At 38.8% G+C, this 17,699-nt stretch overlaps 2 protein-coding genes across 5 annotated transcripts in view; both read left to right on the forward strand.

Moving 5' to 3' along the window:
- The window catches only part of SH3GLB1 (SH3 domain containing GRB2 like, endophilin B1), a 34,726-nt gene extending 27,089 nt beyond the window's left edge, over positions 1-7,637 (forward strand). For all 4 annotated transcript variants that reach the window (XM_027597962.2, XM_027597973.2, XM_027597981.2 and 1 more), the window contains 4 exons: positions 799-888; positions 1,284-1,384; positions 6,564-6,789; positions 7,167-7,637. In XM_027597962.2, coding sequence (XP_027453763.1) covers positions 799-888; positions 1,284-1,384; positions 6,564-6,789; positions 7,167-7,274 — 525 coding nt within the window. In that variant the 3' untranslated portion in view covers positions 7,275-7,637. The remainder of the gene's footprint in view (positions 1-798; positions 889-1,283; positions 1,385-6,563; positions 6,790-7,166) is intronic.
- Positions 7,638-13,962: 6,325 nt separating this feature from the next.
- LOC113926584 (60S ribosomal protein L32-like) lies at positions 13,963-17,178 on the forward strand. The gene is made up of 2 exons (XM_035727052.1): positions 13,963-14,422; positions 17,132-17,178. The coding sequence occupies exons 1-2, from the start codon at positions 14,008-14,010 to the stop codon at positions 17,176-17,178; spliced, it is 462 nt and encodes a 153-aa protein (XP_035582945.1). The 5' UTR covers positions 13,963-14,007.
- The last annotated feature ends 521 nt before the right edge of the window (positions 17,179-17,699 follow it).

The raw sequence follows: 17,699 nt of genomic DNA on the forward strand, positions 1-17,699 counted from the left end.
AACTTGCAGAAAAACCCTAGCATATCTTGTATATAATAGTGATGCTTAAGTTTGGAAATGCAAAGTTTGGAAAGAAAACTGGAAAAAAAAAAGTCATTTGTGCAAGAAAGTTCTTTGAAAGAAGCTAAGAACTATGTGCCTAGAAACAAATAATATGTTTGATAACTAAACAGAAGAGGTTAAAATCCTATGGCTTCACTCTGAAGTTTGTTCATTTGAGATTAAAGACTGTCTTTAACTTCAAAGTAAAGTAGCTATAGAAAGAGTTGAGAATTTTTTTAGCAATTTTTTTTAAGGATTTTATTTATTTGAGACAGATACAGAGAGAGCATGAGCAGAGGGAGAGGCAGAGGGAGAGGGAGAAGCAGCCTCCCCGCTGTGCCAGGAGCCTAACGTGGGGTCACACTGGGATCGTGACCTGAGCCGAAGGCAGACGCTTACCATCTGAGCTACCCAGGAGAATTTTTTGAAATATTATTTTATACATATAAACCAATATTCTTAAAATGTTATGACAGTATATTGACTGTCCCATAGTAGTGTTTCTAGGCTTTTATGTATATGTCATTAAGCTTTGACATTAATAGATTCTTTTGAGTGAAGCACTGGTAAGGAATTGGGTAATGTAGAAAAGCTAAGGTATAGAAAACAGGGAACAGTTTAAACACAAAGCAGAATCAGGGACTTGGCAGCTTCTCATTTGGGGTTTACTTGGGGGATTTTTAAACTGTCTTAACAAATGTACATAAAATGGGCCAAGTCCTCTAATAAAATCCTAAAACTGTGTTCCAATTTAAGTCTGAACAGGAATTGAGAATAACTCAAAGTGAATTTGATCGTCAAGCAGAGATTACAAGACTTCTGCTAGAGGGAATCAGCAGTACGCATGTGAGTGTTCATTCACTGGAAATTCATTTGAAACAGAAGACTTTGATGGTCGTAAGGCACTTTGAGGGGGAAAATTGACCTTCAAAACTTTTTCAGTCATTTATCAAGGAAATTTAAATTGTAGCCCTTGCCAAGATATATGAAGAAATATTTTAAATTTTTGTTTACACCTCATCACCTAGATCTCCCACCATCATCAAAGCCATTTGTTGGTTTTTGTTGGCTACATAGTTTGTTCTTACACTGTTAACCGAAGTCAGCCTTGGTAAGCCTTATAGTAGAATGCTAGATACTGGTGATTCTTCCTGAGTACATGTTGTGGTCTGTTGCCCCTTGGAATTTAGCACTTTTAAGTAGATATAGAGCTAAGAAGTAACTGTAACTTTCCTTTACAGGCCCATCATCTCCGCTGTCTGAATGACTTTGTGGAAGCCCAGATGACTTACTATGCACAGTGTTACCAGTACATGTTAGACCTCCAGAAACAACTGGGAAGGTTGTAATTTCCTTTTCACACCTGAAACTCTTGATAAGAGAGGAAATTCAGGTTTTTGCATATGAACTAATAATAGAGGTGAAGATTAGAAGAATTAAAGGCTTTTATTAGCTTGCTTAAAATCAGATTTTTTTTTAAGGAAAGTAATTTGCAAACTCGTGAGGTAGCGAAAACATTGTGAGCTCTCCTAGCACCCAAGAACTTAATGAGAACATAATTTAAGTGAACACTTTTTTAGTGCTATATAAAGAAAAGTGTTTGAAGTTCACTTCTCTCTTAAAATACCTTCCAGTTAGTTGAGAAGGATTACATTGACACTTATTTGCCCTCAGAGATAAGCTAATTTATACGTATTCATTACTTGTTCACTGTTTAAAAAAAAAAGTTTTAGAATAGTCTATAAGACCTCAAGCCCAGAACGTAATTATTAAAAATATTTTAATATACTTTAAAAGTATTGATAGCACAAAGTGTGCATAGCTCAGTCATTCATTCATCAAATGTTTATTGAATACCTGTCATATACCAGGCACTGTTCTGTACTCTAGAATTGTATCAGCAAACAGAACAGGCAAAATTGCTTACCCTTATAGAGCTCACATTCTAAGGTGACACTAGAAATAAAATGATGTATAGGACAAACATGTCTCTGCTAGGTCTAAATAGAAATACCTAGGTATTTAAAGTTTAGGTAGAATTAAAGGCCATTGGCAGATAGGCCAGGTAGTAAGTGGAAAGGTAGAAGTAAGTGCAGGTTTCTGTGAAGGACCTCTAACTGTGACTCAGGTGGGTCTGGCAAAGTTTCACAGATGAAATTATTTTAGTGGGAATAATCTAGATGAAGAAAGGAGCAGGGATGAATATTCCAAAGGAAGAACACGTATATGAAAAGGCCAGAGAAAAGAGAGTGGCAGTTCAGGGAACTGATAGTAGTTTGTTCTGGTTGGAGCATACATAGTGTTTAAGAATGGAATGGTAGATATGGCTACAAGAGTAAACAGGGTCATGTCACCAATGCCCTGTAAAGTAAGTAGTGATAAGGAGTTGGAGATTTATATAGTGAAGAGCCATTAAAGCAAGGGAGTGATATGTAAGAGTTGAAAGAAATATCAAGAGAAGTTATTTTCAAGGAATAAGTTTTTTTAAAAATCACTTTGGTCTTCTTTTCTGCATTTAATCCTTTAAAAGTAGACCTAAAACAAAATTAGGCATATCCACAAAACCAATTTTAGATCTTAAAGATGAATTGTAGCCTGATACCACTGGTTATTCCAATAAGATGTATAGAAGATTTATACTTCTGTATATTTGAAGTTTTGTTAATGGTATTCAGTATCTGAAAGCAGAATGCCACTTTATCCCCACATCATTACAACTATTTTAAGCCCAGGAAGCCTTAGTACTTCCTTTTCACTTTGTCCTGATACTCTGGGAGTGCAGTAAAGGGATTGCTGTTGTTACCGTTCATACTTGTATTCTGCTTAAAGCCACACAAATGCTTGGAACTCTGCCATTCAAACAAAATCCTAGTTATTGCACTTTTGGATAAGCTCAAACATTACAGAGTGAAATGGGTACTGTTGTTCTAGGGAAGAAAGTCTAGCTTATCTCTCTGCCCTCAAAGAATTAGATTACTGGTAAGGACCAATGATAGGGGGGAATTTTAGGTCTTTAATGTTACAAGCTATGCTTTTTAAGAGAGTATATAGAAATATTCAAATGCAGAACTGGATAAATCATCCAATTCCAGACTAATTCAGAAGCTATTTCTGAAGAGTAGAACCAGGTTGTAATGTTAATGGTTATAATAGAGTGATGGTAGTAGTAATAGTAACTGAGTAAGAGCAGTCCCTTAGGAAGGGCTCCAGTTGTCCACAGGCACTCCTCTAGACACCTCATATGTAATGTGATAGCCCTCACACCGGTGAGGGTCCTAGTAGGACCCACATTTTACAGATGAGGAAACAGAAGTACTGGTCACAAGATTAGTAAATGTATTTTGTTTTTAAATAATTAGAAGGTTTTAATATATCAAGCTACAGTGGCAGAAAGTCTGTAGTTTTTAAAATGTACCAGTAAAAGTTCTTAGAAGGTGAAAATCGTCTTTCAGGGTTTTGTTGTTTGGTTGGGTTTTTTTTGTTTTTCCTTTTACCATTAATTCCCCAAAATTGACATAGGTAGACCTCATTGGTAAACAAGGGCTAATTATACTAGTAAATTTGAAAGTAACATTCCATGATTAGAGACTTTAAAAACCACACATATGTGGGGAACGAGAGCTTTTTTTTTTTTAATCTTCAGAAATGTATATATTTAGTCACAGTTGAGAAACTGAGTTCACTGAGGAAAAGATGCTAGGAAAGGTGTTCCTAACTTTATAGTAAAACCTGAATTAGAAATTAGGGGTTTTTGTCATTAGAAACCCTGTTATCCATCAGAGAAATATTTGCTTTAATTTTTAAAAATGTACTATTCCAGGCATGAAGGATACAGTGTAAACAAAACAGACCAAATCCCTGTCTTCATTGAACCTACATTCTATTTGGGGGCAGAGGGAAGTAGAAAATCAATATGTAAATTACATAGTATATTAGAAGGTGATAAATGCTATGGAGAAAAATAAGCAGGGAAGTACCATGGTTAGGAGTAGAGGTTTACACTAGTTAGGGAAGACAGATTTGAAAGATGAAAGGAAGCAAAGCAGGTAGGCAGGCATCTGAGAGACAATGCTCCAGGAGTGTACAGTAAGTAGAAAAGCCCTGCCGCAGAACATCGCTGTGATGTTCAGGCGACAGGAGGGCTTGGCTGGAAGTGAACTGAGGAAACAGGAAGCTGGGACACAGAGGGCTTTGGCCTTTACTCAGAGATAAGGAGCCTTTGGAGGGTTTTGCACTGAGGAGTGATATGATTCGATTAGCCTTTGACAGGATCATTCTTGCTCCTCTGTTCAAGGTAAATGTGAGGGAGCATGGGTGGAGGCTAACAGACCTGTTTAGAACTGACTGCAATAATTCAGCCAGTAATCTAGTCAGGAGATGATGGTGGCTTGGATCAGGGTGATTGTGGTAGAAGCGGTTAAACCCTGGGTGTATTTTAAAGGTAGAACCAACAGGATTTGCTGACAGACTTCATTTATATGGGGCTTAGAGGAGTCCAGATTTATTGCAGGTGTTTAGCCTGAACAACTGAAAGAATGGAGCTGTAGTTAATTAAAATAGGGAATGCCACAATAGGGGCAGGTTGGGGTAGTATATCACCCCAGTTTTATGCCAGAAGCCCAGTTTTAGACATTTGAAGTTTGAAATGTCTACCAGATATCTAAGTGGAGAATACCCAGTTGTAGGACATGGAGGTCTGGAGTTTGGGGGGTAAATTAGAGGTAGAAATTAGAGAGTGGTCAGCTTATCAAGGATATTTATATCTGAGACCAGATGAAAGGCTGTAAGTAGAGGTAGAGAAAAGAAGAGGGCTAAGGGCTGAGCCCTGAAGCACTCCCAACACAGCTTAAGGAAGCAGTGGTATGGAATGAGCAGTGAGGTAAGATGTAAACAGAGTGTGGCCTGGAAGTCAGGTGAAGAAGATGGAGGAAAGTGGAGGGAAAGGATCCACTCTGATCTCTAGGTCGGTCAGGTGAAATGAGGAATGTTAATGGACCATTGGATTTAGAATACTGAAGTCATTGCTGACCTCCACGAGAGTGGTTTTAGTGGAACAGTGGAGGCAAAAGCTTGTCTATAATGTAAAAGAACAGAAGAGGAGGGACTGTGATGGTGAGTTTAGATAAGTCTTTTCAAAGGTTCTAGTGTAAAGAGGAACAGAAGAATGAAGCAACAGCCAGAGGAGAAAGTGTGTCTAGCAGATTTTTGTTTTTTAAGATAGGAGAAATTTGTAAACTGATGAGAATGATACAGTACATGGGAAAGAAAAGGAAGATTTGCTAGTGTGATATCTTTGAGAGGAAAAAGGAGGTGAGATTTTTGTAGCAGAGGTGAAGAAATTAGCCATAGAAGTGTAGACAGACAGCTCATCTGTAGTAAGAGATGATCACAAAAGCATAAATGCTTCCTGATTGTTCTTTTTCTTCTCAGTTCAGAAGGAAACAACTCATCAGCTGAGTATAAAGGTTAGGGGAGAATTGCTAGAATTTAACTACTATTTATGCTGCTGGCTGACTCAGTGGTCATATAGAGAAGAAGGAAATTGTATTTTATGGAGGGGTGAATTTCACTCACCTTACCAGATGAGGCCTAGGATTTAAATACGAATTTTCATAGGAAATATTCAACCTTAGAAATGGTTGGATGAGAATGAATATAGGCCAGCCAGTTTGTGCTGTTTTCCACTTAGTATTGGAGAAACAGTAGCTTTAAAATAAGTTGAAAATTTTAATTATCTTTAAAATATTTATAAGCACGCCAATCACAGAGATTTTACTAATTTCTAATAAAACTTTTATTTTTACCCCTAAAAAATACAAGACAGAATGAACTTGTGAAATTTGCCCTATTCTCCCATTGAGGTTTCATTGTGATAATTACTAGTCAAAACATATTTTTTGAATGCCTATGTCCTCACCTGTCTCTATGTCCATAAAGGAATGATACTGTTTCATCTTAGTATCTTCAGCTTATGGTACTGATTCTGGACATATGGATACTCCATAAATATTTGTCATTTGAATAAATAGAAAAATGTGATTGGATCAGTTTTATAAAAAAGTTTGGCTAGCTATTCAGATATTTCTCAAAAGAATTAACTTGAGAAAACGTCACTCTTGCGATAGTATCTAATATAGAAGTAGTTTTTCATTGATATTTTATTTAACAACTCTTAAAGTCAGGGAAAGATTAATAAAACATACTAGTAAAGGTTTTTTGGAAGTGTTTTAAGGATAAATCATTTTTTCAGGGAAAAACTTTTTTTTAACTTTATAATTGTGAAGACAGCTTTGAAAAGAACTTTCAAGGACTTATATTTGTAAAACACCTGAATTTTCTATAGTATAACTGGCCCAAGAGGCATAAGTTAGATAGCAACCTCTGTCATTAAAATATTACTGACGGCTGTAAATCTTTAGCCAAAGTGGAAGTTGGTAGAAAGTAAACACTGCCACCAAGTGGTGGTATTCAGAAGCTCTAGTCACTTGGAAATAGATAATTGGCCGTTTTCTTTTCAACAGTTTTCCATCCAATTATTGTAACAACAATCAAACTTCTGTGGCACCCGTGCCATCTGCTTCATCAAATGTGATTGGTTCTTCTGCCTTGACTTCAACAAGTGGCCTAGTAATCGCCTCTCCTACCAACCTCATTGACCTTAAGGAGTGCAGTGGCAGTAGGAAGGCCAGGGTTCTGTATGATTATGATGCTGCAAACAGTAGTGAATTATCACTTCTAGCAGATGAGGTGAGTAAGATATGGGTATAAGAAAACCTGTATCATAGATTGACATACCTTCTAGTATAATAAATTGTAAATTCCTCATTACTTATTTGGAAATAGTTTATCATGAATACTTTCATATATTTAAGATGGTTATATTAACATTTTATTTAAGAAAAATTTACTACTCTTTAACAAAATAGAATATCACAGAAATATTTAAAGCTTTTAACTAAGTAACTAGATTTCTAAAACTGCCTCTAATAAAATCCTTTATCTTTTAGCAAAGTTGATGATAATGTTTAAAGAACTTTAGTAATGAATAAACAGATTATAAATCTGATTATTCTATGTGCTTACTTTGTAACATAGTTAATAACTGGAAATATTTTATTTTGTAGGTGATCACTGTGTTCAGTGTCGTTGGAATGGATTCAGACTGGCTAATGGGGGAAAGGGGAAATCAGAAGGGCAGAGTGCCAATTACCTACTTAGAACTGCTCAATTAAATAGGTGGACTATGGAAAGATTACCCATCATGACACCAGTATTTATATACAATTAACTCTAAATAAAGCAGGTTTAAGTATCTTCCATGTTAATGTTCTTAGGAGACTGAAAAGAAAATACCAGCCATCAGAAACCAGCCTTTCTGCCAATAAAATTGCATGGTGAATATTTCATTACAGAATTTATGTTAGTGCTTTCATGCCAAGAATGTTTTCTTACAAAATTCTCTTTCTACTGAGGTTTCACTAATAAGCAGCTTCTACTTTTGAGCTCCAACTTAAAGCAGAAGAACTGTTTTCTACTGAATTTTTCATTATTGGCAAGCTTTTTCTTTTATGTAAAATAAATTTATTGTGAATTGATATCAGTGACTCATTTATTAGGTATAATTAATAGCCAAAGAATAAAATTAAAATTTGTTTTAAGCTTTTGGTTTAAAAAGAGGTCTAGGATATAAGCCTCTTTTGTGGAAATAATATTTCTGAATGTTTCCATAAACAGAAATGCAGTTATACCATGTTTACCTTGTTTTCCAACAGAAATTGAATTACTTCAATACTATATCTCAGTGGTTTATTTTGGGGGCTTTTGGGGTTTTTATTAAACACTACTGAATGATTTCTTCTAAATTTAAGAAAAGCTAGTCCTTGAAAAGCATTACCATATTACTCTGGTATATTTTCAGCTAAGGTTCTAAAACATCTGGAACACGTTCAATTTGCTAAACAATGTTTTTTTTTTAAGATTGTTCAGTTGGAACAATTTAATGCATAATCAGAATTGGATCTGTTAAGAACATACTTCAGTAGAGAAAATTTCTTACGGAACAATAAATCCTTATCAAAAATATGGATTAGTGCAACTACACCCATCATAGAGGAATATTGTGTACAAACAGAATACATCTTTGGTTACTCTAAGCCTCTAATTTTGAATATTTATTAATGAACTTAGGTTGTCTTGATCAGGATCTCTGGTTATGAAACACACTCATGAAATTATTAGTGCTACACTTGCAGTCAGAAAATTGCTATTTGGACCATTGCTGTGAGTCAGATTGTTTCCATATTAGGACTTCTGCATTCATTCTCATTCATTCATTCATTCATTATTCATTCATTGTTGAGGGCCAGGCACTATGCTGATAACTGGGGATATTATCTGTATCCCCAAGATGCACAGTCCTTCCACCTGCAGACCTTAAAGACCAGTGGAAAATACAGAAAAATAAGCAGTTGCCATATAACAGAGTCCATGTCATGATAGAAGAAATACAGGGTACTGTGTTTGGGAACTTTGGGAGTCACCTAATTCGGATTTGGGGAGTGGGAGATGGTTTGGAGAGGAAGTGTTCCAGGCGGAGGGAAAAATTACGTGCCAGGCCTGGAGCCAAGAGAATGTAGCATATTCTGACAATTAAAAGTAGTTCAGTCTGGTTTACACAGGAAGTGCAAAAGTGTAGTTCATTTCTTCTGAAAATGTTAATGTATTGAAATATTTTTTGGTACTTTCAAAAATGAACACTTAACACAAATGGTATTTTAAAATGTGTTTAAGAGCTCCTAAGAGCTTTGTAAACGTGTTGATAATAATTCAGTTCACAGTCCAAACTTTAACAGTAGTTGTTACCCTCTTATTTCTGTGCTGAGACACATTCCTCGGCAGTTTTATAATTGTACAAAGACACTTTGATTCACACTGTGAATCACCATACTCTTAACCCCAAAAGCTGTTCAAGCTGGTTAGCTATAGCACCAAGTGAGTGAGTGAGCTTTTTATTTCCCCAGAAAGGAAGTTCTACAGGCAGCCTGGAGTACCATCTTTTATGTGACATGAATCCAGGTTTAGGTTTTAAAAGATAATACAAAAAATCCAGGTCAACTCAAACAGCAACTATAAATTAGGTTTATGGGAAGTAGAGTAGTAAAGGGGGAAAAAGTACGGGTACTGGAGTGAAACGGCCCTGGGTTCAAATCCAGTCTTCCTCACATCCTGTGCTCTTTAAGCTTGGACTCCATTGTATAAACTGTTGTTTCCGTATTAGTAAAATAGGGATAATAATTATGCCACCTTAAGGTTACTGTGAGGATTCTATAGCAAATGTTAACTTGTATGGTAAGTCATTTTTAGGTAAAGGTTTGACACGTAGTAGAAACATTCTGTAAATACCAGTTCCCTTTGTTAGCCCCTGTAACTTCCTGACCAATCCAGAGTGTAGGCCTTGTTTATTATGACTGTGTACCAGAGATACCTTTTATACCCACGCTCCATTCTACTCATCAATCCTGTCCTCCACCCCGTTTAAATCAGACCTAGATTTAGGTTTAACCTCACTGCAGCCAGCATGAGTTTTTATCAGAACCTCCTGTTTTCCATCAAATGAATGTTGATTTTAATAACCCAATAATGTGCAGTAGCCTTCAGTAATGTTAAGGTTGAAATGCTTCTTGTGCCTTTGTCTACCACATATCCACCATAATATGTGGACTTGTTCTTATGTTTGTAGCTTTTTTATTTTAAAGGGGTTTTGTTGGGGGGGGAGGGGGATTTGGTTTTGGTTTTTGTGGGGTTTTTTATTTTGGTTTTGACTTTTGAAGTCATGGTTTTAATTTTTACTCAGGTAAAAGCCCATAAAGTTTCTTAGGCGTGGAAGAAAAGCTTGGGAAGGCTAATAATTCATGGTGCAGTTTAAAATTATTTAAATAAGCTCTGTGCCCCTGTTACTATACCTAAAAGTATAGTAACGTGAAGGATGCACATATGAATGAAATAATAAACTTGGAAATAATTGTAGGCTCTTTTACAGACAAAAATGATTGGATTATCTCTACATTTGTTCTCAAAATAATCTAACCTAAGAGGTCATGGTGTTAAATTGTTTTTTATGGTGCTAGTCAGAAAAATGCATATTGTCGGACGTTAGGTTCCAGAAGTGGGAATGTGCCTCATTCTGAGTAACAGGAGAACTAAGAAACCTGAGGCTAGGGTCGCATGGGTGAGAGTCCATCCTCATAGTCTGCCGTTCTCCACCAGAACAAAGGGACAGAAAGCGAATGGAGGGGCTGGTGTGGGAGGGCATTGCGGAGATACACTGGGAAAGATGACAGAGCGCAGAACAGGGAGTAACAGCTTTGTTTACCCAGAGAGGCCCAGCTTACCTCCATGTGTTGACTGGATTTCTCAAAAAATCTCTTCCCTACCCCGCAAATGCTTGAAATTTTGAAATCTGTTGCTGACTATGTAGCACTTAAAGCATGAGTAAGGAGCCATAATAGCTAGCTAGCTTTGCCTCAACCCCTCCTCCGGATGACACAGTGGCTCCTCAAAAGGGCAGGAGAGAGTTGTGCCCTTTCTCCTACATTATCCTAATTAGAAAGTCTATTCAAGGGCAGTGGTTCTCTATGAGACCCCAGGATAGGCAATTATCAGCATCACCTAGGGACTTGTTTCAAATGCTAATTCATATTTCCAAGTACTTTCTACCTTTACGTGTGCTGAATTTTTTGTCCTGAAGAGGCTATAGAGCTAGTCTCAGTTCTTCCACGTAACATTGTAAAAACAGTTTAAGACAAAAACTGTCTTCTGATCCTCACTGTATTCTAGCCCTGTCATAATTAGTTTTATAATTTATTCAATTAGTATGTATCTGTCAGTCTAGAATGTAGGCTCGCTGAGGTAGAGGCTATAATTCTTTTATCACAATTAAGTTGCCAACTTTTAGTACAAGACCTAGCACATTGTATGTACTCAATAAATACTTGTCAAATGAAAGGGGGTTAAATGCAGTTCCTAAGCTTTATCCAAGATCTACTGAATTAAACTCCAGGCGGGGAGTGGGGAGGGGTGGGTAGGGCCCAGCCATCTGTTTTTACAAGTTTGAGAACCACTTCAGTAGAACAACAAAAACTTGCCTTCCACCTTCAGGGACTATCCGACATCACTTGAGAAAATCTCCCTGCCTTCCTCACTGTCACCCAGCACTGCTCTCAAGTGTAGAGGCGCCTTGCTGGGCTGTATTACAAGTGCGTGTGATGGAATAAGGGTATGCTTAGCATAAGCAAGGGAAATAGTACTTGGAATGCCAGGACTTGGTTGCTGTGGAAGGGTTCTTGGGAATGGATCCCATAGTCTGAAGAAGGGTACGCACTACGACCATGCACATTTCCACTGAACACAGTGACAATCTGACATCAAAGCACCCTGACAAACCATGGAAGAGGTTTCAGACTAACGTTTACATCCCTGTGCCTCAGCTTGCTAAGCTCTTTCATTCCTACTTCACGGGACACTTTTTAAGAATTGTTAATGCTTTTTTAATAATACAAATCATAGATGTCTTGGTAAAAAGGAAAAAATGAAAATTTAGTTTAAAAGAAAAATCACCTATAATCCCACCATCTGGGAGAACTGTTATTTAGGTGTATAGCCTTCCAAACTCTTCTGTGCATTTATACATTTTTTTAAATGGAATCAAGTTGTACATACTGTTTTGTAACTTTTTTTCACTTGACAATACCATAACTATCCTGCTGTGTCAAATATATTTCTACATCTTTTTAATGGCTGCATGGTATTCCATCATATGTGCCAACATTTTATTAAAACTATTGTTGATTTTTAGGTTTCCAATTTTTCACTAATAAACTGCTTTAAAGAACATCATGTTGCTAAATCTTTTGTGTGTTCTTAATACTTCCTTAAGATGAATACTTGGAAATGGAATTGCTAGTGGAGAGGATATGCCAGTTTTCAAAAGCTTTTGTTACTGCCACTTTGCCCCCTAGAAAACCTACCAATTTACACTTTTATCAGTAGTATATTAAAACAAAATACTGTTTCTTTTGAAGGGCTTCCAAGTACACATTCTTAGGGCCTTCAGTTTAAAAATAAAGTGCAAGGGACGGGCGCCTGGGTGGCTCAGTTGGTTAAGCGGCTGCCTTTGGCTCAGGTCATGATCCTGGAGTCCTGGGATCGAGTCCCACATCGGGCTCCTTGCTCAGCAGGGAGTCTGCTTCTCCCTCTGACCCTCTTCCCTCTCGTGTTCTCTATCTCTCATTCTCTCTCTCTCGAATAAAATCTTTAAAAAATAAATAAATAAATAAAAATAAAGTGCAAGGGGAAGATAAGAAGACCTTACAAAATTCAAACAAGATCAGTCTTAAGTTATTCCAACATGACATTTACTGTTTTACCTTCTCTTAGGTGTTTTGTGATCCTTTGGGAATGTTTGTAGTACTAGCTTGCTCCTTGCTTTAGTTCAGTCTCCCAGAAGCACAATCACATTTCTGACTTTTGCTGAAACAGTAGAACAATCTTAAGTAGACTGGAATCTTGTGATAAGTCTGATGCAGGTTTCTTGGTTTTAGAGAGCATAGCCATCAGAGGGGAAATAGAAACTTTGGAAGGTAAGCAGAACATGGCTCTCCCACTTGGTTTCCTGGTTCTGTGTCCGTCAACCTCTTTGACCTTGTTTGCTCAACTCTAGAATGAGAATAATACAAACCTCCCTTGTAGGATTGAAAGGATTATTACCATGTTATGTACAAAGTGGCTGGCACTTAGTAGATAATTTATTAGGATTTCTGGCTGAGTGTGTTAGAGCAGTTGCTCTTACCAGCCTCTATGGAGTAAATATCACTGCCATTGCCAAATCTTCCTAGAAGCTGTCATAATAAATGGATATTGCCTGGGGTGCCTGGGTGGCTCAGTCGTTAAGCATCTGCCTTCGGCCCAGGTCATGATTCCAGGGTCCTGGTATCGAGCCCCGCATCGGGCTCCCTGCTCGGCGGAGAGCCTGCTTCCTCTCCCACCACCCCCCTCCCCCCGCTTGTGCTCCCTCTCTCACTGTGTCTCTCTCTGTCAAATAAATAAAATCTTTAAAAAAATAAAAAAAAAATAAATGGATATTGCCTGGTATAGCTTATTATAACCTACAAAATCTGGTTCTTTAAAAAGCTGCCTGATTTTTCCACACTCAGGTATTCAAGTATCTAACCAGATAAGACGCCCAGACAAGGTGTATAATAGATTTCAACTACTGTGCTTTTATGGCCATGTATCAAAGTGGTAATCATATTATTCTAAAATGCTGAGCTGGACAGGCCAACCATGCCAAACCTCCCCTTCTAATTGAACTACCCCACACTTGGCTGTGAGAAGCTGGCACAGAAGGCTCAGCTCAATAAAGGTAATGGCAATTAGCAAAGTCCCAATAGCATCTCCAGAACTGGAGATCAGAATTGATCTCTAATGAAAGAGATTTATTTAGACATGTATCTGAACTCTTAAAAGTTGCTTAGCAGTGGGGCGCCTGAGTGGCTCAGTCATTAAGCATCTGCCTTTGGCTCAGGTCATGATCCCAGGGTCCTGGGATCGCGCCCCACATCGGGCTCCCTGCTCAGCGGGAAACCTGCTTCTCCTCTCCCACTCCCCCTGCTTGTGTTCCCTCTCTTGCTGTCTCTCTCTGTGTCAAATAAATAAAATCTTTAAAAGATAGAAATAAAAGTTGCTCAGCAGTATTTCCAAAAGATGTCTCAGGGTTAACAGCTATAGTAATCATAGCAGACAAAGCCCCAGAAACCAACTCGTCACATTTGGATGAACCCCAGGAAGTTTAAATTAGCCTCTGGTTTGTTGACTATAACTGGGAGCTACTCAGCCAATAAAAAGTGAGTAGTAAGAGTCTTCCTCGGCGCTGCCTGTGGAGGTGGCCGCCATCTGTTACTGGGCATCATGGCTGCCCTCAGACCTCTGGTGAAGCCCAAGATCATTAAAAAGAGGACCAAGAAGTTCATCCGGCACCAGTCAGACCGCTATGTCAAAATTAAGCGCAACTGGCGGAAACCCAGAGGCATTGACAATGGGGTGCGCAGAAGATTCAAGGGCCAGATCTTGATGCCCAACATTGGTTACGGGAGCAACAAGAAAACAAAGCACATGTTGCCCAGTGGCTTCCAGAAGTTCCTAGTCCACAACGTTAAGGAGCTTGAAGTGCTGCTGATGTGCAACAAATCTTACTGTGCAGAGATTTCTCACAATGTCTCCTCCAAGAACCGCAAAGCTATTGTGGAAAGAGCAGCCCAGCTGGCAATCAGAGTCACCAATCCCAACGCCAGGCTGCGCAGCGAAGAAAATGAAGAGGCAGCTTGTTGTGCACATCATATTTGTGTTAATAAAACCATAAAACCTAAAAAAAAAAAAGTGAGTAGTAAGAGAACTGAAGAGGGATGTAAAGAAGGAAGCCTATAGAGGAGGCTTCAGGTTTATGAGAACAAAGCAGATATTAAATAATTATGAGGCCAAAGAAAATGGGCTATTATTGCAAGCAACTTTTTGGAAGCCTGACACACCAGGGTTCAGTGCAGGTGTTTCTGCCTAGTCCCATGTTCTAGTGACATTGTCTGGAACTCGAGCAGCAGTAGGTAGTCCCTGGCAACCACGTACTCTGATGGCTGCTTGCCTTCTGTGTGGTTTCCTCTGTTCAGCCTGCCTGAAGACCCTCATTTGTTAAGAGCAAACTCAAAGGCTCCCTCCTCTACAAAGATATTCTGGACTCCCTCAGGCAGAATTAATTATCTATTTATCTATCTATCTACGTGTAACTCAACTATGGCATTTATTGCTTTGATTGCAATTACTTGCTAACCTAGCTGAGCTCAAGGACAGGGATTCTGTGTCCCCTAACTCCTAGACACCTGAAGCTGAGTTTCAGCAATCCCCATAGCTGCTTCCAGTATTCTAATTTCTATAAAAGATGTACTAATGATTCAGACTTAGTGCTATTATATGTGTGTTTGCCCTGAGAAGCATTGCTCCTTTTGCACATCAATATCCTAGAAAATGCATGTCTACTTTTCTTTGAGAATAAATTCCAGAATCGATCATCATCATTATTTCCAGTTGACTCTAGTTCATTTTTATTTTATTTTATTTTATTTTTATTTATTTGAGAGAGGGAGAGAGCACAAGCAGCGGGGAAAGGCAGAGGAAGAGGGAGAAGCAGACTCTCTGCTGAGCAGGGAGCCCGATGTGGGGCTCAATCCCAGGACCCTGGGAACATGACCTGAGCCGAAGGCAGGCGCTTAACCGACTGAGCCACCAAGGTGCCCCTCTAGTTCACTTTAAACGATGCTCATCACTAATTTGTATTTTACAAAACCATAATTTATTAGAGAATGGCTTTTTTTTTGCTGGTTGGATCTATACTTGAAGTTAAATTTAGGATTAGTCATCTCAAGTCAAGATTGGGCTATTGATGTCATTAACTTCTCCACGTAAATGTTCTCTGTAAAATGGGTTAACTTTCCTTCCTGTCTCTTCTCCTCTACCTCTTTTTCATCCTACCTTTCTTTCTATTTCTGTGCATGCTCGTTCTTCCTTCTTTCAAAAAGATTAGGTGGCTAGGAGAATGTATACCACATAATAGGGAAAAGGTAACATACAAAAGAAAAATGATTAAGTAGGGGCTCCTGGGTGGCTCATTCGGTCGGTCGAGCATCTGACTCTTCATTTCAGCTCAGGTCATGATCTCAGGGTCCTGGGATCAAACCCTGCGACCGGCTCCTGCTCAGCATGGAGTCTGCTTGAGATTTCTCTCCCTCTCCCTCTGCCCCTTGCCCCCACTCATGCTTTCTCTCTTTTTCTCTCTCTCTAGAATAAATAAAATAAATCTTTAAATTAAAAAAAGGAAGGAAAAATGATTAAATAGTAAAAAAAAAAAATGTGTGATAGATTATGCTCAATAGCTATTCCTGAGTGGCAAATCTGACTCAGATTTTAGCAGCCAAAGAAAAAAAGGAAACATGATAAGACTTCAAATCGACCATTCACTGATAAAAATATACTGGTGCTCAGAAAGCCACTCAAAGACGTGGCACCAAAGACAACATCAAGCACCAAAGCCCTGATTCAGGAATTAAATGTAACATGACTGCTATATTGCAGTTTTCATCAACCTGGGAGTACAAATGAGCACAAAATGATTCATTTAACACCCTGAAATAGAATGACTCTGAGCCTTCCCTTGTCGAGGATTCCCCGTCCCTACATAGTTCTAGCCATCTCTAGGGACACTGAATGTCCACAGATCAATTTTCTTTCTACGTGCTGGGGCAGAAGGGATTGAGGGACCTCCCTCCTGCCTCATTCCAGGACAGCTTTGGCCCTCCACCCACCTCACACCCCTATTCCAGCCTCAGAAACTCTGTGGCCACAGCCAGTGTTGCCGGGGTGTAGCGGGCTGTAAATTGGTGAAACTGGAAGGTCACCATTGGCCTCTGATGTAACATTCTACAGAATTGAGTAGGGAATGCTATTTTAATTAATTTAAAGTAATTGGAGGCAATAAAGTTGTTCATGATGCAAAGTCTTAGCTGTTACATGATAGAGCTTTTTCCCTAACCTCTACAACTCCTGGGGGCCCGCTACCTCAACAACATATGGTGACAGGAACACTTGTGCTTCTCGTTAACCCCTCACCCACCCCCTTCTTCATTGCTATCTACAGTCCCCCATACCAGGTTCACTGCTCCCTCAGACAGAGGTGGAAATCAGAGCTCTATGGCATGATAAGCCATTTCTTCCTCCTTATGCTCAACTGAGGGCCTCTCAAAGCAAGCTCCCTGAGTTCAAGCGTTCTTTCAGTTTGTACACACGGACAATTCTTTCAGGAACAAGCCCAGATGAGGATGGCTGGTGAAGACAAATTCCACTACTATACACTTTGCAGTGTCCACCTAGAACCAAGGCTCCTCTTCGTTCCATAGTCTTTGGCCCCAGGGGGTTAGGGGTGGGGGACTGCTCACCAGTCTACGGGCATACCTTCTTTGGCTGTACTTTGCTTTATTATGTTTCGCAGGTATTGCATTTGGTACAAATTGCAGTTTTGTGGCAACCCTGCATTGAATGAGTCTGTCCGCGCCAACAGCATTTACTCCCATCTTGTCTCAGTGTCATATTTTGGTAAGTCTTGCAACATTTCGAACTTTGTCATCATTATTATATTTGTTTTGGTGATACGTAATCAGTGATTTTTTTTTTTTTACTTTTTATAAAATGTTTTTATTTGAGTATAGTTGACACACAATGTTGTATTCCTTTTAGGTGTCCAACATAGTGATGCAACACGTCTGTACGTTATGCTGTGCTCACCGCAAGAGTAGCTCCCGTCTGTCCCCAGACAGCACTTATTCCAGTAACACGGACTCTTTTCTCTATGCCGTGCCTTTTATTCCCGTAACTTCTTCATTCCATAACTGGAAGCCTGTATCTCTCACTCCCCTTCACCCATTTTGCTTGTCCCACCATCACCCTCCCCTCTGGCAACTGTCAATTTGTGATCAGTGACCTTTGATGTTACTATTATAATTGTTTTGAAGCACCACAAAGTGCACTCACATAAAATGTGGAACTTAATTAGTAAATGT

Source organism: Zalophus californianus, chromosome 4 (genome assembly GCF_009762305.2).
Source record: "Zalophus californianus isolate mZalCal1 chromosome 4, mZalCal1.pri.v2, whole genome shotgun sequence".
Taxonomy (NCBI): domain Eukaryota; kingdom Metazoa; phylum Chordata; class Mammalia; order Carnivora; family Otariidae; genus Zalophus; species Zalophus californianus.

What these genes read in the sequence shown, in the direction of transcription:
- LOC113926584 (XM_035727052.1), top strand. Translation starts at nt 14,008, where the DNA reads ATGGCTGCCCTCAGACCTCTGGTGAAGCCCAAGATCATTAAAAAGAGG. An exon ending in AGAAAATGAAGAGGCAGCTT is followed by an intron (nt 14,423 to 17,131) that starts GTTGTGCACATC and finishes TATGTTTCGCAG; the next exon opens with GTATTGCATTTGGTACAAAT.